Raw genomic sequence first — 22,695 nt, forward strand, 5'->3', positions numbered from 1 at the left:
GAGATGATGAGGTGGCCCGGATTTCTGGGTTTGTGGATCTTGGGTAGTAGACAGAATAACCCCAGTCGGGGCTCTAAGGGTATGTTGATTTGTTCCTGTGTTAGTGTAGGGAGTGTCCTGAGTAGATAGTGCAGTTTCTTAGTGTATTCCTCAGTGGGATCTGAGGAAAGTGCCTGTAGAATTTGGTATTGGAGAGTTGTCTGGCAGCCTCCTTTTGGTAGTCAGAGACATCTAGTGGCTCACATTACAAACAGCTGCCCAGGAAAATCAAGTTTTTCAACTCTTCAGTGCCACAGCCGTGACAGCACAGGGATAACAGACTGAAAATTTGTACTCAAGCTTAGTTTCAAATGCATTCATTACCATAAGAAGTGGATTACTTGGTAAGTAAACTTCTGAAAGCTATGGGAACATTGTTAAGGTTTTTAGAAAATGAATGGTATTTTTAATGCTTCCTTCATGCAACAGAAGTCATACAGCAGTATGAAAAACCACAGGATGAAAAATATTTATGAAATTGTGTATTAGTAACCAAGAATATGCGTGTAAGGAATGAAATCACATTTTAGGCTTTCTATTATTAAAGGTACCTTGTCTGTCTCTCCCTGTCCCTCTCCCCATTTCCTATTACTTTTTCTTATTAGTAAAGATGCTTCAATACAAACATTAAAGAGGGATGGAGGGAAATGAGCACACACTAAGCAAAAACTGGAACCTAACTGATTCTAGTATTTAAATGTTTTAGCTCATTTCTAACAGCTAGCACCTACATTTAAAACAATAGTATGAGTAGATTCAGTTTCTTATAGTTATCAATTCATCATGTGTAGAGTGGCTGAAATAATTGGAATAAGTAATTTGACAGGTGGAGCCTTTTTTCTGTTCAAATTATCTGCAAACTAATTAATTTTTTTACAAATGTACTTGTTATTCTAAATTTATACAAAAGTTAAACACTATAGGTTCGATTATTCATCTATATAATCATCATCTGTTTGTGGTGTGAGATTCATTATCTATGTCACATGGCAATGTTTTTGCATCCTGGTTGGCTGACTAGACCTTTTTTAAACAGGAAGAGGGAAATTCAAGGAATTTCAAGATGGCCGCATCAAACTAAATTCACCCAAATATTGCCAAAAACGTTATGTGAACATTCTTGTGAATAAACCACCAATCACATGAAAGAAAGTTCAGGGGAAATGAATTAAAAGGCTCACAAATACCAATGAAATGAATTTGTAGAAGTTTTTATTCAAATGAACATTTGCAACTGCTTTCTTGGAGTATTCATCCAGCTCTAGTTCAAAGTACGCAAATCCAGCACAAAAATGTATTTATAATGTAGAGTATTTTACCTTTCTTTCATTCCTGTCATCATTTTGGCCTTCATATTCACCCTACAAAAACAAATCAAAATGGTAAGTGTAATAAAAGAAAAAGTATTATAGTGTCATGCTTTTGCTCAGCTGTTTTGCACTCTGATTTTGTTTTTACTGTTCAATTGCAGCCTGAATAGATTTCATTTAAGACTTTCTATTACTATGATGATTCAACAAATATGCTGGTAGATATTTTGTATTCTCACAGATATAATTAGTGGCTCTGAAGCTTTTAACACTGATGTTAGAGAACTAAATTTTAAATTGTGTATACGTACATCATGAAGAGGATATGCTGCGTCATAGACATTGTTTGCTATTAATGTAGTAATATCTAAAGAGAAACAAACAAAAATTTTCAATAGTTATTTATAATGAACAGAGGTAGGAATAGATTATTACAAAGTATTCACTTTATTCAACTATGGTAGGGACTGAGATATATTAATGAAAATCATCAAATGAATAATATAAAACTGAATATGAGCCCAATTCAGAAATTAGACGGGTGCCCTGGAAGTCAATCTTAATTTAGCAGGGAAAATATTATCTTTCTGCTCAACTGGGGGATAACTTTAAAATAGCCTCATCCCTATGCTATGCTGTTTCCCAGTAAGCTGGTTGTTAGGTCCAAGGAGAGCTTTTTTTTTTTCTTACTTGCTTGCCTCCTTGCCAGTAACCTCGGTCTCTTTTAAAATAAGGAAGTAGAGGCCAATGGCAAACACTAAACCGATCTACAGCTGGGGAAAAAATGGTGCCATGAAAGGACCAAAAATTCAGCTCCATCCCCAAAATCAGTTTGGAGATCTCATCCCCCTGCAATGATCCAACAATCAAAGGAAGGTAGATTAAAACACAGATGATTAACAAACTTCCTTCCATAGAATCCAGTGACAAAGGAGGCCAGTTAGGACACCTATGCCTTGTCTACACTACAGAGTTTTTTCAACAAAAGTTACGTCAACACTCAAAAAGCACTATAATAAAAATCGGTATTGCATGTTCACACTCAGTCCCTCTGTCAGCAGAGCATGTCCACACTTGGGGCACTAGCATCGACAGTGTGAGCAGTGCACTGTGGTTACCTATCCCACAGTCCAGCTTGACACCTTCTGCTTCTAGATGTTGTGGGAAGGTGGAGCGGATCGCGACGCATCTTGGGACCGAGCTCAATGTCCCACAATCCATTGCTTTCTGTCACCACATTCCATGGGCTTCCAGTTTTCTTTTGCTGCATTTTCCAATGGCCTTTGTTTGCTGTGCACCCCGGTTTCTTTGTGAGAAGGGATGGATCCCGCTCTACTCTCCTGTGCTCTGGTAACTGTCATGAAGACATTGCAGATGGTAGTGCAGTTAATCAAAGTTCCTAACTGAAGAAGACTCCCAGTTGCCTGACATGCTGTGTGATATGGATAGGAGCAACTTCAGATTGCTTTTGACATTCACGGAACAGCTGCAGATGGTGGACTATCGCTTTTGGGCTCAAGAAACAAGCACTGAATGGTGGGATCATATCGTCATGCAGGTGTGGGATGACGAGCAGTGGCTACAGAATTTTCGACTGCGGAAAGCCACCTTCCTGGAACGGTGTAGGGAGCTCACCCCAGCACTGCGGCGCAAAGACCCCAGAATGAGAGCTGCCCTATCGGTAGAGAAGTGCGTGGCAATCACTGTGTGGAAGCTGGCAACTCCAGACTGCTACTGGTCAGTTGCAAATCAATTTGGAGTTGGGAAATTGACTGTTGGGGCTGTGTTAATGCAAGTGTGTGTGGCGGGGGAGTGTTCCTCAAGGTCACATCTGCCAAAGAACAAGGAACAATGCACAGGAGCATGATTCACGCGCAACATTGAAACATTTAAGTAAAATACACCTCTGGTAACATAACAATCACTTACTCTCTCACTGGCCTTTGGCAAGCACACATCTTGACAAACACCCAAAGCATGGTGAGTGTTGACTGGGGAGGGGAGAGGCGCTACATGGGGAAAAGAGGGTTGTGGTGCAGCCGACTAGAGAAAAAATTCTAAAATTCTCCCACACTTTTCCACAGGCGGGGGTCTTTGTAGGAGATATCTCACTGCTGAGGGTAAGCAGGGAAGCGAGGGCACATCTACTACATGCTTGTGGCTTCTGCCCTGGTCCCTATGCTGCTCACTTGTGTGCTGCTTTGGTCCCTGCACAAGTGATTGCTGAATGGCATGGGAAAGTTTCCTACAACGGGGGAAGGAACAAAGCAGCTCTGCCAAGGAACCTTCAGCAGACGATTGCTGAGTACCTCCAGGAAACTTTCCTAGAGATCTCTCTGGAGGATTCCCGTGAGATCTCAGCGTGCATCAACAGCCTGTTCCACCGTACTGATTAGCTACACGGGGATATGTCCAGCACACAGAAACACAGCCAGCCTTGTACATTTCTATACCCTGAACCCACCTCCCACTCCGGAGCAGAGAACAGTTCCTGGCTGCCTGCCCCACCGGGCGACCCCGCTGGGAGAGCCACATTGTTGTTTAACTCCACCTCTTCATCAATGACTTCATCCCCCAGGTTAGGTCTCCTTTCCGCCACCTCCAGGACCACCTCCAGGCCACGGTGCTCTTGGTGGTGGAGGTGGGGTTGCCACCAAGGATAGCATCAAGCTTCTTACAAAATGGGCAGGTCTTAGGTGCAGCACTGGAGTGACAGTTTGCCTCCCTCGCCTTATGGTACGCCTGCCTCAGCTCCTTTATCTTCACTCTGCACCGCAGCATGTCCCGATCATAGCCCTTTTCACACAAGCCTCGAGAAATCTGCCCGTAGATATCAAAATTCCGATGGCTCAAGTGCAGCTGGGACTGCACAGCCTCGTCTCCCCATATCCTGACCAGATCCAGCAGCTCCACAGTGGTCCAAGCAGGAGAGCGTTGGCTGCGATAACCCACCATGGTCACCTTGAAAGATGCTATGAGACCTCTCCACGCCGAGCAAACAGGAAATGGAATTTCAAAAATTCCCAGGGCTTCTAAGGGGGAGGGGCAGATGGTTGTTTGCCTGGCTGCAGGGGAGTGGAGTTCAAATTGCTGACCACAGCAGTCAGGATGGACATAGTGGGATACATCCTGGAGGCCAATTAAAGCAATAAAATCAAGCATGGTGTCTACACTGGCACTTTGTCAACAAAAATTTTGCACAAAATGCCTTATGTCTCTCATCGAGGTGGTTTTATTTTGTCACCAAAACAGGGCATTTTTGGTGCCAAAAGTCGCTTCGCAGTGTGTATGTGTCCACTGTTTTGTCAACAAGAGGCAAATTTCGTTGAAAAAACTCTGTACTGTAGACAGGGCCCTAGTTTGTCTCCCTGTTGTAGTAAATGTACACTACAGAACAATCTTACTAACCTTTAGTCAAATCTAGTTTTAAATGTACCAAATGCTGGAACTTCCACAACTTCCTTTTTCATCACAATGCAAAGTTATCTGTCTTGATTTAAGACTCTGCCCACAGGAGGAAGTAGTTTGGTCTGTGTTCTCCAGATCCATGGCTGTGCACAAGAGTTGCACCAGTACAGAATCTGTTTACTCCCAGTGAGCACACAGTTGTCAGGTGGGAAGTTAGATGGGAAAAAATGGAGAGCTCAATTGTAACCCATGCTAACATGGCTCTTTGCCCCATCTAGTGACTAGACCACACACAGAAGTATACGAGTTCACCTAATGGACCTCATCCTTTAATTTGAGCAAAGGTCCTCGTATTCGGTCCCTGTGGACAACCCAACCAGAGACAGAATTATATGATACAACAGTTAAGGTTAAGTCTGCTAGTCTATTTCAGATCCTTATTTTTCCACTGTACTGAAAAATTACCTACAAAAGTTATTCTTTGGGGCTGTCAAATCTCTCATGGCCAAATGAGAATTATTCTGGAAAGTTTCAGCAAAATCCTGTTCTCCATTTTTTAAATTAATCAAGCGTTACAAATACATTTCCCATCTTGTACACAGAAAACAAAATCTGATCCCTATTTCAATTGATATTACTGGGAAATGGGATGATTTTTAAATCTCCAACTTGGAATATACCAAGTCCACTATGGAGAATAGTTGGTGCTTTGCATGGCTTATAACATGTTAAAAATTAAGTTAGAAGAAAACATTTCCTTAAACTTTTTATTGCACAACAGCATGCACCAGCCTAAATAGCAGCAGATGTGATCTTGTACAACTGTAGAATTGAACAATAAACTGGGCCAGTTGTAAGTGTTAAGTGTGTTATTATGCTGTTGTCCAATATGTATAATACACATACAATCGTGGAAAACAACTGTAGCTATTAGGGTCCCTGTTGCCATTGCCATATCTCGACGACAAGGAAGTGATGGAACCATAAAAGATTAACAAAATTAGGATGCTTAAGGAACCCAGTGAGCCACTGGTCTATGGTGCTCTTGAGACCATCATTAAATCCAGGAATTATTTAATTAATATAGAAATGGCAACTACTGATTTTCCTAATTTCCATACAACAATCAGGGGAGATAGCCCCTTAGGAGAAGTTCATAGCTACAAAGCAATGTTCAAATGCGTGGAAGCTGAAGTCTAATAAACTAGTATTATCAGTAATCGTTGATATGGAACACAAAAGCAAAGGTCAAAACTGTCCACGAGGACCACATACCATTCAAATACAACATGAAATAAGGAGCAGTGAATAAGCACTCCATGCAGTCTTCATCTGTCTTAAACCACCACAAAAAGCCCTTGTGACACAATATACTTGTGTCTACACCTTACATACTATTGTAATAATCTTTGTACAAATTATGCCTTGGGATGTATCATTTGAAAACTCAGTTTGCTGGTCAATATTGTCCTGATAAAATATATGTGGCAACCTTGTATGTGAAGTTATACGATTCCACTGTATGGAGTTATTAGTACATGTTTCAGACTGAGTTTGGCAAACAGGTCTGTCACAAACAAAGGAATGTGTGTTCAGCTTAATTGTATTTCAGCATTAAACAGTCATCAAATGGGAAGAGGAGACAAAGGAAGTTCAAACAGGTGAGAAAAAAGCAGGAGGGAACTTCCTTCCACATAGACTTTTTTGTCTCTTGTATCCAGCTGAAAATGTTTTTCAAAAGGGGAACTGAAACTGTAAAAAGGAGGAGCAAACACTCCAAGACACTCTCTCCCTGACCATCACATTCACAACACTGGAAGTGACAAAGGGAGCCTTCATTTAATTTTGGGAGAAAGGGCCCTGATATAGAGGGTTTAGTCCGTAAGACTGCTGAAAGCATATAGTGAGAAACTTTGCTTGAATCTGATATAGTTTGTTAAGTTAGGCACCAGTAGCAGTTTAACTTTATTTTCTTGTCATCATTTCTCACTTTTATACCTCATTACTTTCACTCACTTAAAATCTCTCTCTTTGCAGTTAATAAACATGTTTAATTGTTTTGTCTAATCCAGTGTGTTTAAACTGAAGTGTCTGGGAAACTCTATTTGAGGTGGCAAGTTGTGTGCATATTATTTCTATTAAAGAAAAAACAGACTGTATATAAATTTGTGTTGTCGAGGAAAGCATTTAGGGTCAACCCAATTTTTTTTCATTCAGTAGCCAATTTGAAAAATCAATCATTCATTCAGCTCTAATCCCAACTGGCATCCCTCCTGCCATTGCAGTCTGATGCACTTAGCAGTCTAACCTTCTGTCTAAAGAAATGTATCTCATCCCAAATGTCCTTTGCAGCATTTCAACCAAGCCTGGTTGAGATCCTGTTTTCATGAATGTAAATGTGCTGTCCATTTACTTCCTAAGTGCAGGATAAAGGGGTGTCTCCTTGCCTTCTGCTTATATCCCCCAAGTTCATTATCTGTTCTTAGGGACAGTAACACTCACCTTTCCTCCCCACACACCCTCCAATGCTTGTTTTTCCTAAGTCCTGCTTCTTCCCTGTACATTTTGCATCCCCCTTCGCAACTTTCTACGTAAATGGGTTTCCATTGTGCTGGCTTACAATGCTTAATTTACATGTGATAGCTGAATAACCATCTTCTATCTGGCAGAAAACCTGTTTGTCAACTCTGTCTTAATACAGACTTTAGGAACATATTTTCAACATACTCCTTACATAGTGTCTATACAATAATTTCACAATGCTATCAATGACAAACATGAGCCTGGCTTTCATTTAAGATCTCACATGATATTCTTTGGTGAACCAAAATGTACATACCAGGATCAGGATATTCTTGTACCCCTCTTGCCAGTTGGCACTGAGGGATTCTTGGGTTATACCTCTCCTCTTATAATGATGCAGTAGGATTAGCCACTGGCTGATCCATAGGCATCAGGTCATGACCTTCTTGCCTGGACTTTGTGTCTGCCACTGTATTTTCTCTTCCTCTAATACATACACTTTCCATGTCACATTCTTGAAGAGAATGCTCCAGCGCAGCAATTTGGACTTGGTATATTTGTTTCAGTGAAGCCATACCTATGGAGAACGGTTTCTCAGAATGGTCTTAATTTTCTGTTAAATAGTAGAGCCTCAACTGCTTGACTGCGCACACAAAGCATAACACTCTTTTTCTATGACAGAATAATTCCATTCAGTGGGTGTCAGTTTTTTATTCGATAATGCAATGGGATGCTGTTTGAAACTGTACCAAACCAGTTTTCATCAGAACTGCACCTAAAACTGTGTCTGATACATCAGGACACAGTTCAAACATTTTGTCTGCATGTGAACTGGCCAGAACAGGCTTACCTGACAGCATTTCCTTTACCTCATCAAAACCTTTCTGACAAATTTTGTCCCCACTATTTTATATGGCTTTGTCTTTTTGCAAAAGTTTGTGATAGCAGACACAATAGCACTGAAACCATGTACAAATCAGTGGTAACAGTCAACCAAACCTATGTAAGCCTGGACTTGGGTTTTAGTGTAGGGTATAAGACAGTTAATAATAGCTTCCACTTTCAAGGGATCAGGAGAAAATTGGCTACCTCCTACCCAGTGTCGTAATATGGAATTTTGGCAGCTCCTAGTCTACATTTTGACACTTTTACAGTGAGACATGTGTCTCTAAGTTTTGTCAGCACAATTCCCAAGATTGGATCAAGAACTGCTAAATATGCCTGTACCCTCTTGCCAGGTGGCACTAAGGGGTGAATAGATTTATGTTCACAACACAAATGAACACTGTTGATTTAAAGGCTTGTCTCTTTCTAATCCGCTAGAGAGTCTTTAAAAGTAATTGTTCAAAAGATGACAATTTACTTTCTAACACTATGTGGTTCATCAGAAAAAGGGACAGTACTGTATCCCTAGGACTAATTTTATTGTTAAGAATATGTATTCTGTTTCAAAGTCTAGTTCATGTGAAAATGCATTAGTACATTCTTATATTCTGTTAGACAAATATTTTGATTATTTTAAATTGTATTAAAATAGAATTATTGAAAACAATCACCTTCAAAACAACATAGATATAACATTGTTAATTTTCTCTTACCCATACTGTTTTCGGCCTTTGTACAAGATGTACGCTTTAAAATTTCACGTACCTATAGAAAGAAAAAACAGTGATGCAACAAACATTTTATCTCTTAAGATTATGTTAATTACGGTGCCAGCACAAGCCACAGACCTACACATAAAAATAAGATGTTCTTCTGTAGTTAATTTGTAGCAATATTTAAATCAGTCCTGTGGTTGACTCATGTATAAATATATTGTTTAGGACTATTGCATTTAAATTTTTAAGTAAATAGAAAGTTTTACTGAAGTGCTATAAAAAAACCTAAGAAGGTTACATCTATGAATAATATTTGAATCCACTCGTTTAGTAATATATTTACTAACAATTACCTCTCCAGAAGGCACAACTCATAGATTATATCTCTTCTCTTGAAGAAAAAGTTCAAAATATCAGTCCAAATTCTCACATGTTATAAAGTAGAGTAGCTCCACTGACTTCAACAGACCTGTGCTAATTTACACCAGTTAAGTTCCACTTCCTTCATTGAATCTATGGCATTTGCATCAGCTGAGAATCTGGCCTCCAGTCTTTTCTATGCTTTTAAATATTGTCACAAGGATTCCTGAAAAAGAACTGATATTTGGCTAAATCCTACTTGCCTTTACTCATATAGCACTTTTCATTAGTAGGTCTTAAAGTGCTATGCAAAGGAGCTCATTATCATTATTCCCATTTTTACAGACCATGAAACTGTGTCACAGAGACGGGGAGTGACTTGCCACAGTCACCCACCAGAGAGGAGTGGCAGAACTAGGAACAAAACTAAGATAAGCAGGAGTTGTATCTATTTTTGTTCACTTTTCCATTACTTTTATCTTGGTATAGAATAGGAATGATTGGCTGTACACTGTAATAATTTTGCTTATGTTATGAATCCAGAGAGCCTAGAAATACTATAGATAGGTCAAATCCTCGGCTGCTGTAAATTAGTGTAATGACATCGAAATTAATGGTGCTATGGTGATGTATACCTTCTTAGGCTCTGGCTCTAAAACCTGTAGCCAAATCCTGCAAGGAATTAAGTGGAAATATTCCAGATTTACACCAGTTTAAGTGAGAGCAGAATCTGGCTCTTCTTTTCATATTTACCACAATATCTAAATAAATACATTAGGAAGCATGACAAAATTAAAACATTATACATATGAAGACTGCACTCTTTTCCAAGCAATTCTGAGACAGATGGTTTGTTTACCAACTGTATGGATCTGTCACACCTGATTGTACTTTTCTGTTGCTATGAAACAATAAGCAAATAGTGATGAAGTCAGCAAGAGGAACCAAGTGCATTCATTGTGGAAACAGGTACCATTGAGCACAGAAGATTCTATCAATACTGAGGCTACTTGTGTTTACTTACTATTCGACTGCGGGTAGCATTGTCGAAAAATGTGTCTTTGTCTTTAATGTTGTACCTTGAAATGTTGAGAGACAAGATTAGTTACGTTTTCATGAATGCTACTAATGAATAGGATCATACAACAATTTGATTAAGACTCCATCTGAAACAATGACAACCAAACCTGTATTAAGTGACCATTCAAGCTAAGGCTTGAGAAAAACCAGCTGCTTAGAGGAGAGGGAGGTGAAGCAGAACTCTGTGTATTTGTGGATACTCTAAGGTGGTCTTTTAAGACAGAAGGTTGCCTGACTCTATTGAACTCTACAAAGATTTCAGTGTATTAAGAATACTGTGGCTTACACAGGTTGAAAGGAGGAGGAGGAGGAGTTAATGCAGAAACATTATCCAAATGTAAAATACCTTTTGGTAAAGAACGTTTTTATTGTTTACATAGACTGACATTCTACATTTTTCCCTTATAAAATAACCACAGTGTTCTAACATTCCTTGACTCAATTAATATAATCAGATTTCAACTAGCCTTAATGCAGATGTTCATTACTCTTTTTCAGGATGACTAAGAAGTCAATACTACATTTGCTTCCATACAATCAATCCGTAACAGTTATGTAATTATTATATTATTCCATTTTTGGCTAACCAACCCAGGAATCCTCACCAATGAAATTAACTTTGCCAGTTTACTCCCTCTAGCTGACTTAACATGTATTCAGTTTTAATGAAAATTGTCAGAAAGGGCAACAAATGATGTGGTAGGTCATTATATTTATATGACTTTATATGTCAGACATAACTGCAGGGAACCAGTTCTTAATGAGGTAATAAGAACTGTTAAACATCATATTAGGCCCAAACGTATTATTGTGGGTGGAAGGGCAGGTAGCAAGAATTCCTTATTTGCATAGTATTGGCCAAATTCTAATTACTTTCATAAATCTAATCTAACCAGAAAGAAAAAAAACATGCTTCTTTATAAGTTATATCTTTTTACAAGCTAGACTGCATGGTTACTTTTCCTACTCATAATTTATTTGGTACTTTCAATTCAAGTTAAAAACACACCTACTTCATTGAATACAACCCCTTCTGTTGCCCACCCAGTCATAAGTGTCTTATCCAATGGAAGCAGTTACATCCAGTGAGAGAAATTCTGCATTAACTTATATCCTGTCCAAACCCACAAAAACCAACAAGCAGTATAAGTTAGATTCACATAAATTGAGAGTACCTTATACCTTACTAATGTGCACGTGCAACATAGTCTACATTTGTGTAACTTACACATCAAGGAACTGAACGAAGATGCCAGTTAAAGAGGGAGTTGGCCTATCTTGCATCCTCTTGTTAGTTGCTTTTCTTGCTATGCCTCTCTTCTGATCTCTTCGCATGTAAGTTACATCAACTCACCTTCCATTACACTGACTTATAAGGCCAAATTCAGAGGTGATGTGACAAGGTGTGTAAGTTACACAATGATAAGTAAGGGTGAGTGAGAATTGCAGGGGCTCTGCTTTGCCATTCATTTGCACCAGTATAACTCCATTAACTTTACTGGACTTATTCCTGATTTGCACTAATTTAATTGGAAAATCAGGCTCCAGGTATGTCAGCTGAAGGAAGTCGATAGTGAGACTAAAGGTACTGTAAGTGAGGGGAAGCAGATGGCATAGGTTACCAAACTTAGACTCTTACTAGACTTACTTAGACTCACTTTTGAATTTGACCCATAGGGGTAAATTCTACTTAAAAGCAGTCAACTTTCATTTACCTCAATAGTAGCTGCATATGCATATCTGAGGGCAGAGTTCAACTCAGATGTGGAGATGGACCTAAGCCACAAAGTTCATATTGGGAACCAAAATACCTGATGTGCCAAGAGGTGCTTGGATTTTCAATCAGATACTTACTTAAGTACTAGGTCTTACAATGGAAGAAGGATACCAACAGAATTTTACAGTCTGCTTAAATGGCTTTTACATTTTAAAATACTCACAAATATATTTTCTCTCTGGAAAAGGGGTAAGACAAACTTTTCATCTTTGTGTTGTTTTGTTGTGGCACCTTGGGCTGCAGAGGCTTCGTAGTTTTCTGCCATATTTCATAGAGCTTCTTGAGAATTCCTCCTTCTTCTTCAATTTCATACATCTAAAGGAGTAAAAACCATGTACGTTATCAAATGACTTTCAAAATGTGCATTAAAAAAATACAAACGTGAGGTGGACTCTGGTCCCATTTAAAATAGTTTAAAAATGGAGTTAAAGTATGTGGAGTCCCTGAAGATATACTCCTATGTAAGAGAGATCAGACGCTGTCCCTTGTGCTTTAGGTTACATCAGCCATATTTCTGGTCCAGTTCCAAGGCTTCAAATAATGTCGTTATGCACAGTAGTTCTCAAGCACCTCAGGAGGTGAGACAATGGTCAGACAATAACCTCCTATTCAGCCACTCACTGGAAGAATAGCATAAACCTACAAGGCCAAATTCAGCAGTGGACTAAATTACACATCAATAGACCCCTAAATGGACACAAATTTATACTGTGGATGCGGATATCCGCAGATATAAATCAGTATCCGCAGAACCGCAGGGCTCTCCAGGGAACCGCAGTAGCGAAAGAAGCAGAATGCGAGACCACCGCTCCCAGGAGCCAGAACCCTGTTCCTCCAGCATGGCTGTACCGTCCCCTGCCCCACTCACTGGGGCAGGCACCAGGTTCACCAGCAACTGTCCCTGGTCACGCTAGTGTGTGGAAACAGCACACATGCCCCCAGACAGGAGACGCAGGCAGCTGCATTGACGGGATGGGGGCAGGGCTCGGGGTGGGGCTACGGGTGATACAACCACGCCGGAGGAGCTGCCGGCATGGGGCACTGGCTCCTGGGAGCAGCGACCCCACATTCTGCTCCTTTTGCCACTGTGGTTCCTGGGAGAGCCCTGCAGTTCCACGGACACCAGTTTATATCGGTGGATATCTGCACCCGCGAATTTAAATTTGTATCCATTCAAGGCTCTACTCATCAAGTGTAAACCAGTCAGAAAAAGGGGCTAAATGAGTGTAACCATAGAAAAATGCGCAACTTGCACCCATTTGGCATTAACGTGTGCAAAATAAGTCCAAGTTATATGACTAGTGGACAGAAAGGTAAAAGGGGTAGCAGGAAAAGCAACTAACAAGAAAGTGTAAGGCCAAATTAAGTTGACCAAACATACATTGGCATACAGCCACTGCAGGAAGTGCATTACTTGTGCATGTCTATACTTTCCTCTTTGTGTCGGTGGGGCACATCCTCACCAGGAGCGCTTGTATCAATTGTACTGTCAGCGTTGTGGGATGGCTCCTAAAAGCCACTAACCGTCGACGTAAGCAACGTTGTGTCTACACTGAAACTGCGTCGACCTAACTACATCAATCTTGACTCTGTGCTGCTTAATTAGGTTGACGTAAGCTGTCTCCCATCGACCTAACTCCCGAGTGAAGACCAGACCTAAGATAAAACAGGCAGTGTAAGTTGTGCTACTTTACCATTTACACTCACATAGACCTCTTTTCTGACCACTTTACCCATCATTTACATAACTACTAGACATGTTCCAGATTCTTCCAATGGTACGCATTTTTACTCCAAGCTGAATACAGCAGTTCATCATCTCTGTCTTACATATTCCATTTCATTCAACTCGTGACTGTGATTGATGACATGCCTGATTCACTCCCTACACACCACTGTAGGAATCTTTGTGCAAAACATGCCTTGTGAGGTATCATTTGAAAACTAATAACTCTCCAGTCAGTATTATCATTGTGAAATGTATGTCACAACATTATATGTAAAATTATGAACATAGGTTGAAATCATGACTGAAGTGTGTTTACCAGGCAAGTCTGCGGAGTGGGTAAACCTGTTTCTCAAAGACAAAGGACAAGCTGATGCCTCTAATCAGGTGTCATCAAAGTTGATGGGCAATCACCTAGCAAGTAGCCATTCTTTGGCAAGGAAGCAGAGCAGGAACAAACAGATCTACATTTTAGCAAAACAACAGCATGGAACCTCTTTCACCACCAGACTTCTTGTCTCTATTCAAAAAAGAAAAGGAGTACTTGTGGCACCTTAGTGACTAACCAATTTAAGGTGCCACAAGTACTCCTTTTCTTTTTGCGAATACAGACTAACACGGCTGTTACTCTGAAACCTGTCTCTATCCACACAGTGGGAGTGAACTTTAGGTAGGGGTAACCCTCAGGAAAATGCATTTCAAAAGGTCACTGTGCTGTCAAAGGGAAGGACAAAAACATCCCAAGGTACCTCTGTATATCCACCTCTTTGGGTACGGCTACACTATAGAGCACGGGTGGCCAACCTGAGCCCGAGAGGGTGCCAGAATTTACCAATGTACATTGCTAAAGAGCCACAGTAATAGTTCAGCAGCCCCGCATCAGCTCCCCCCCCCCCAAGCTCCCAGCGCCTCCCACCCACCGGCAGCCCTGCCGAGCAGCGCCTCCCACTCCCGATCAGCTGTTTCCTGACATGCAGGAGGCTCTGGGGGGGGAGGGAGGAGGAGCGAGGGCATGCATGGCAGGCTCAGCGGAGGGGGTAGGAAGGGGTGGAGAGGGGGCAGGGCCTGTGGCAGAGCCAGGGGTTGAGCAGTGAGCCCTCCCCCCGGCACATTGGAAAGTTGGCGCCTGTAACTCCAGCCCCGGAGTCGGTGCCTGTACAAGGAGCCGCATATTAACTTCTGAAGAGCCACATGTGGCTCCGGAGCCACAGGTTGGCCACCCCTGCTCTAGAGTTTACAGCAGTGCAGCTGTGCCACTGAAAGCTCTCTAATGTAGTCACTCTAAGCCAACAGGAGAGAGAGAGAGAGCGCTCTCCCTTCGGCTTAACTACTCCAGCCCCTGCGAGCAAGTGGCAGTAGCTATGAAGGGAGAGCTTCCTCCACCAACAACATAGCACTGTCTGCACTGGTGCTTATGTCAGTGTAACTTATGTTGCTTGGGGTGGTGGTTTATTCACACCCCTGAACGACAGAAGTTATGCTAACATAAGCTGTAGTGTAGACATAGCCTCTGTCTTTCACACAAGAACACAAAAGAAACAGCCTTTGGATTTTGGGAGCCGATCCTGGCCTGAAAATTTAGTGAGCGATATTACTGGAAACATATGGTAAGGGTTTCTACTTGAACCAAGTCTACTTTGTTAAATTTTAGAACTAGGAAGCATTTAATCTGTATTGCTCTTGTAATCATTTCTGACTTTAATGTTTTATACTTATGCTCATTTAAAATCTCTCTCTTTGGAAGTAAATAAACTTGTTTTATTCTTTAAGTAAAACTAATCCAATGATGTGAATTGTTTGGGTAACTCCATTTAACGTAGCAGACTGTTGTACCTTGGTCCCCTTAGATGAGCAACAGACCTAATATATTTGGATTGTCCAGGAGAGGGCTGGACAGTGCAGAACATACATTTTGGGGGGAAATCTGGGACTGGGCCAGTGTTGGGCTACCCTGCAGGTGGTAACCAAAGTTGGTGGAAGCCAGAGTGTCACTGATGTGTGGCTGGCAGGCTGCAGCTACACATAGGCACTCAGGGTGTGACCTGAATGCTGTTTGTGAGCGGCCCCAGTGGGAGCTACAGCAGCAAAGCATTGTGAGGGTGACATAGGCCCTCACTGGTCAGCTTTGCACCCCAAAATATCATACTGATTGAATATTTGTTCTCTCTCCTTTTAGACACCAATCTTCACTGTCCCCTTTCACAACCAAGCCACTGGTGTTTGGGACTACACTATATAAAGAATGGGCATATTTAGATATGGAGTGACTGTGATATATGTGTATTCATGGAGAGGGAAACTGCTTGTGTGTCTACCTGTAACTGAGAGGAGGGCAATAACTGTGTATGGTGTGTGCACATATGTAGGCATGGGCCACAGGAGGCTAGTTTATAGTACTTGGTCCTCAAAGGCTGATACTTGAACATGAGATTGACAATTTTAGGCTTGGCAAGCCTGTCAATTCACCAGTCTAATAATACTGATTGACTGGTCAATTGACCGGCTATTGTTTGATCACAGTCAAATCCTGTCAAATATTCCAGCAAAAGTGCCCGGCGATAGACCGCAGCCTACCTTTCTGATTGCATCATGGTACCATTCTTTTGGGGGTTTGAACTTCATTTCATTGAGTTGCACACTTTTTGAGTTAAAGTAACTTTTTTTAGTAACTTTTTTTTTTTGTAATTAGGCATAAGAATCTATCCAAGGCTAAGCCTACTGAAGATCATAAAGTCTGGCTTTTCTTCTTTTGTTTTGTTTTCACTGTTGTTTTTGTTCCAATGAATTAGTGCTTTAAAATATTTATCCATTTTTGACATTGTTTGATCAATAGTTGACTGGTTAATTGACCAATTATTTTTGGACCAGTCAAATGCCCAAGCCTAGCCTGTCTCCCTGCAGGAATGCAGAAACTAGACAATTAATAACTGGAGCTGGGTGAAATTTTTCAAATAAATAGTTTATTTGTCAAAAAATGCAATTTTGTTTGATTGGAAACTATTCATGGACTTGACACAAAGTCACCACATATTTTTTTGGCAAAAAGTGTGTTTTAGGACTTAGGCGCCATTCAAAAAATGGGCAGAGAAGGAGGTGGTGCCTGCTTTATATCGTTTAGCCCAGGATTGGTCTACACTACATAGTTAGGTTGACATAAGGCCACTTACATCAATCTAGTTATGTTAGTGGACACACTACAGCCTTGTTCCCGCCAATGTAATTGCACTAGTCCATTGACATTATAACTCCACCTCCATGAGAGGTGTAGGGCTTACCTCAGTGTAGGTAGGGTGAGGCAGTGTCTGGGTAGACACTGCATTGCTTACATCGGTTGTTGGCTGTCATTCTTGACACCGGGGAGGGGGTGGGGGGCTCCAGCTAGAGCCCAGCTGCCCCTCAGGTGCTCTGCTCCCAGCCAAGCTGCACCCACCCCACTTCCTGCTCAAAGCCCAGCTGCCCCTCAGGTTTCCACTCCCGGCTCCCAGCCACGCTGCTGCCTGGCCTCCCTGCTCCCCAATCCAATCTGGGCTGCGTCCACCCAGCCCCCGCTCCTTACTAGGCTGCTGCCCACAGGCTCCTGGCTCACCACTCCCCATGGGGAGCCTTGGTACTGCCTGGAGGCTCCCAGCTCCCCATTCCCCACTGCCTTCAGTCTGGCTGCCCCCTGGCTCTCAGCTCCCTGTACCCCACCGCCAGGAGCCCGGCTGCCCCCTATTTCTCAGCTCTCCGGTCCCTACTTCTGGGAGCTCCCTGCCACGAGCTCCCTGCTCCCCACCGCAGCTAGCCCCCGAACACTGCTTCTCTTAAATCAGTGGAAGTGCTCCTGGTGGGGATGCACACCACAGATAGAAGGAGGGTAGTGTGGACATGAACTACCGCAGTAATTACTGCGGTGGTTGTAAGTCGACCTAACATAGGTTGACTTATGTTTCTGTAAGCAGTGTCAGGATGAGCTCCACCCTGACATCTGGTGGTGAGGTGTGGCAAGTTGTGGAAAAGAACTTCAGGGGCCGATCTCATTTGCATAGGCACACCCACCACGCCTAGAATGAGACCATAGCTGCCCAAATGGTCACTTTGGCTGCTGTGGGATCCCCAGTGTCTCTGTTATTGGGGCAGGAAGAATAAATTGTTATTACCCTGATTATGGGAACTGTGCTTGGAACTGTACGTGGCCTTTTGTTACGATGGAGGGATTTACCATCATCTAAGTAGCACTCGCTAGGCAAGGGTCATGGGTTCCAAAACTGTGTGAATGGAGAGAGGCTGGGGACAAGTATTAATACTGTTTGCATTGTGTTATTGGAATGGAACCCCTAGATATTGAACCCGGCCCTTGTTGCTGCCAACTCTGACGGGCAGAAGGGTTACATTTCTAGTGTAGACATGCCCCAAGTGGCTAGGGCACTCATCTGAGATGTGGGAGATCCAGGTTCAATTCCCAGTTCTGCCCAATGTGGAGAAGGAATTTGAATAGAGGTTCCCCTCCCACCCCAGAAGCAAGGCTGGATTAACACATAAGATAACTAAACTACAGTTTAAGGCCTCATGATATGAGGGGTCTCTAAAAAAGAAAACACTGATTTCATTTCAAATTTTATCAAAATCAGTTGATAAAGGATATATGGGATAAAGAAGTTTCTCTCTAAATATAGTCATTTTTGTTCAAATATGACAAAAATATACACATTTGGCTACATAAATACCCTTATCCTACCCTTACCCTTCACTAATTGTTCATTATTGACAGGTGGGAGGCCAGGGTTGAGAAAAAAAATTGCACTTGCAAAATTAGAATTTCTATGAGTAAGTCTGCTATCAGTCTCCTCAGGCAGAGATCTGTTGGCCAGTTGCTACTGGTAAAATTCTGGCCGTGCCTTCATAATTTATTTAAATAAATAAATAATCTCACTGCCGATAAAAGTGGGAAAAATGTGAGGTCAGAGACGGCAGTGTTGTGAAGCAATCCTGCCAAGCTCATAGTCATATTGGACTTGTCCTAGGAGTGACATCATGTATAGCATCCCCCTTGGCTGGTAATAGCCAGAAGGCCGCCATCTTTTGTTTATGGTCCAGCACGCTCAGTTGTACAGTGCCTTCGCTCCTGTTTTTCATTTTCTTAAGTGTTAGTGTGGTCTTTCGTCTTTTGATCTGTACATGTGCACAATTGTGTATTTTATGGACTGACGGACTTGGGTCAAGTGGATCTTGAGAAGGGATAAATTTGTGTTGGCTTCCCTCCACCAGTTTCGGGAACCTTCACAGTAAATATCAGAGAGTGCTGACGAAAGGATAAATAGAGGGTTTTGAGAGGAGTGAAGGAAGATATACATATATATCCAAATATTCTGAGTACTTGGTGAGCAAGTTATTTCAAACTATGTGCATATATGATTTATAGGCTATTAAATATTCATTATATTTGCTTGAATATAGGCTAGTTTTTCTCACTTTCTCAATGCCTGTCTAGAGATTACCAGTCCTTTTTCGGGTAAATTCTTTCTTTCTCTTTTGCGCATATAGCTTGTTGTCACTCTGTGTGTCCGAAGTGTTTACTCAAGATTAATTAGTGGTCCTGTGGGAGACAGAGGACAGAGAAGCAAATGCGAAGAGAGATGTCTGCCTAGAAAAAAGACTGGGATGTTCTGCTCGGTAGGTTTGGTGTGCGGAAGACGATATTTTATTCTAGGTAGTATGCTATGTAAAAATTCTTATATAGACTTATAAATCACCTATCATATGCACAATACATTGTATTTTTATAGTATGGCAAAAGAAAAATCCCAACAATTCATTGTCTCATAGCAAAAATTAAATTGGAATAAACATTTGTAAATATATTTTATATACAGTCGGGATAAACTTTGTATTTCCCTAACAAAATTAATCAAATGTTTTTTTCATTTATTCATATGAAAAGAAGTATAGTTTTCGTTATTCATGGTGGGGAAAAAAGTATATGTCCTCTTTTGTTTCCTGTGAGAACATAGATAGAATAGCACTAACTTTCACAGAAATAACCTGGTAAAAATAACACAGGTTTTTGGCATATATTTGTTGTTGTATAGATATATAAATTTCAATATTTATCATATAAAACTAAATTTTTTACTGTTTTTTTAAAAGTGATTTTGCAGCTTGCTTTTTTTTTTTTAATTAAGTCTAATGGCAACAAACTGCTCAGGAGAAAGGTCATTTTCACAACTGAAATATGTCAAGAATGAACTGCTGCAAAAAAAGCTATCTGCCCTAAGTATGCCAGAGCTTATTATTTGAGGACATCATCAATTACTTTGCTCTCCAAAAATCATAAAAGAAAATGTTTTAAATTTCAGTGTAAAAATTAATGTGATGTGCAAACAGACATAGTCCAGCACTCCCAGCTACCTTCGAGACACCACTGACTTCCTGAGGAAACTACAATCCATCGGTGATCTTCCTGATAACACCATCCTGGCCACTATGAATGTAGAAGCCCTCTACACCAACATTCCACACAAAGATGGACTACAAGCCGTCAAGAACACTATCCCCGATAATGTCACGGCTAAACTGGTGGCTGAACTTTGTGACTTTGTCCTTACCCATAACTATTTTACATTTGGGGACAATGTATACCTTCAAATCAGCGGCACTGCTATGGGTACCCGCATGGCTCCACAGTATGCCAACATTTTTATGGCTGACTTAGAACAATGCTTCCTCAGCTCTCGTCCCCTAACGCCTCTACTCTACTTGCGCTATATTGATGACATCTTCATCATCTGGACCCATGGAAAAGAAGCCCTTGAGGAATTCCACCACGATTTCAACAATTTCCATCCCACCATCAACCTCAGCCTGGTCGAGTCCACACAAGAGATCCACTTCCTGGACACTACAGTGCTAATAAACGATGGTCACATAAACACCACCCTATATCGGAAACCTACTGACCGCTATTCCTACCTACATGCCTCCAGCTTTCACCCTGACCACACCACACGATCCATCGTCTACAGCCAAGCTCTGCGATACAACCGCATTTGCTCCAATCCCTCAGACAGAGACAAACACCTACAAGATCTCTATCAAGCATTCTTACAATTACAATACCCACCTGCGGAAGTGAAGAAACAGATTGATAGAGCCAGAAGAGTTCCCAGAAGTCACCTACTACAGGACAGGCCTAACAAAGAAAATAACAGAACGCCACTAGCCGTCACCTTCAGCCCCCAACTAAAACCCCTCCAACGCATTATTAAGGATCTACAACCTATCCTGAAGGATGACCCAACACTCTCACAAATCTTGGGAGACAGGCCAGTCCTTGCCTACAGACAGCCCCCCAACCTGAAGCAAATACTCACCAGCAACCACATACCACACAACAGAACCACTAACCCAGGAACCTATCCTTGCAACAAAGCCCGTTGCCAACTGTGCCCACATATCTATTCAGGGGACACCATCACAGGGCCTAATAACATCAGCCATACTATCAGAGGCTCGTTCACCTGCACATCCACCGATGTGATATATGCCATCATGTGCCAGCAATGCCCCTCTGCCATGTACATTGGTCAAACTGGACAGTCTCTATGTAAAAGAATAAATGGACACAAATCAGATGTCAAGAATTATAACATTCATAAACCAGAAGGAGAACACTTCAATCTCTCTGGTCAGGCGATTACAGACATGAAAGTTGTGATATTACAACAAAAAAACTTCAAATCCAGACTTCAGCGAGAGACTGTTGAATTGGAATTCATTTGCAAATTGGATACAATTAACTTAGGCTTGAATAGAGACTGGGAGTGGCGAAGTCATTAGGCAAGGTAATCTATTTCCCCTTGTTTTTTCCTACCCCCCCCCCGCCGACGTTCTTGTTAAAACCTGGATTTGTGCTGGAAATTGCCCACCTTGATTATCATACACATTGTAAGGAGAGTGATCACTTTAGATAAGCTATTACCAGCAGGACAGTGGGGTGGGGGGAGGTATTTTTTCATGCTTTGTGTGTATAAAAAGATCTTCTACACTTTCCACAGTATGCATCCGATGAAGTGAGCTGTAGCTCACGAAAGCTTGTGCTCAAATAAATTGGTTAGTCTCTAAGGTGCCACAAGTACTCCTTTTCTTTTTGCGAATACAGACTAACACGGCTGTTACTCTGAAACCTGCTTCCATTAAGTAAGCTGGTCTGTGTAACTGTAACTGCTTTTGTGTTGCTGTAGATAAAAGTTTTCATATCTACTAATTAAGAAATAATGGAAGAAAATATGTTAATTTAAAACTATTTTATAATGCAAACAGGCATATTGCATGAGATGTTTTAGTTAGATTATTCTATTTTTTACAACATCGCCTTTGTATATATGCAAATATAAAGCTTTCATGTTTATATAGTCAATGTCCTTTCTGTGAAAATAATAAATTCATTTTTTTATGGTATGGGGCCTCTTACACTTTACATAGCTTAGGGCCTCAGAATGTCACAATCCGGCCCTGCCCAGAAGCGTACGTTAATCCCAGAGCTCTGCAACATTCTGGGTTGAGTCGCTCTCAATCTCTCTAGCTGAAGTTGTTCCACTTTGTATAAATAATTAGTCACTAGAACTGGGACTTGGCCTTGGATCTGCTGCATCCTAAATGAGTGCCCTGACCACCAGGCTCCAGAGTCACTCTCACACTCATGCTCTCTGGCCTAGTGACTATGAACAATCATGCGTAGTGGCACTTCACAGTCACTCATAAGGTTATAAGGAAGGCAGCGGTGGTATCACCATCAGCCATTTAATTAACATAGCCCTTAAAAAATGCCTGAAAACAAACTATTTTGCATCAAACAACATGTTTTGTTTGAACCAAAATAGACTTCTTCGATTC

At 41.4% G+C, this 22,695-nt stretch overlaps 1 protein-coding gene across 1 annotated transcript in view; it reads right to left on the minus strand.

Moving 5' to 3' along the window:
• The window catches only part of ANO2 (anoctamin 2), a 284,158-nt gene that overhangs the window by 188,366 nt on the left and 73,097 nt on the right, over positions 1-22,695 (minus strand). The window contains exons 5-9 of the mRNA XM_073314959.1: positions 12,262-12,413; positions 10,266-10,320; positions 8,879-8,930; positions 1,661-1,716; positions 1,359-1,400 (exon numbers count right to left, since the gene is read on the minus strand). Coding sequence (XP_073171060.1) covers positions 1,359-1,400; positions 1,661-1,716; positions 8,879-8,930; positions 10,266-10,320; positions 12,262-12,413 — 357 coding nt within the window. The remainder of the gene's footprint in view (positions 1-1,358; positions 1,401-1,660; positions 1,717-8,878; positions 8,931-10,265; positions 10,321-12,261; positions 12,414-22,695) is intronic.

The sequence above is a fragment of the Lepidochelys kempii genome, chromosome 1 (assembly GCF_965140285.1).
Source record: "Lepidochelys kempii isolate rLepKem1 chromosome 1, rLepKem1.hap1, whole genome shotgun sequence".
NCBI lineage: Eukaryota > Metazoa > Chordata > Testudines > Cheloniidae > Lepidochelys > Lepidochelys kempii.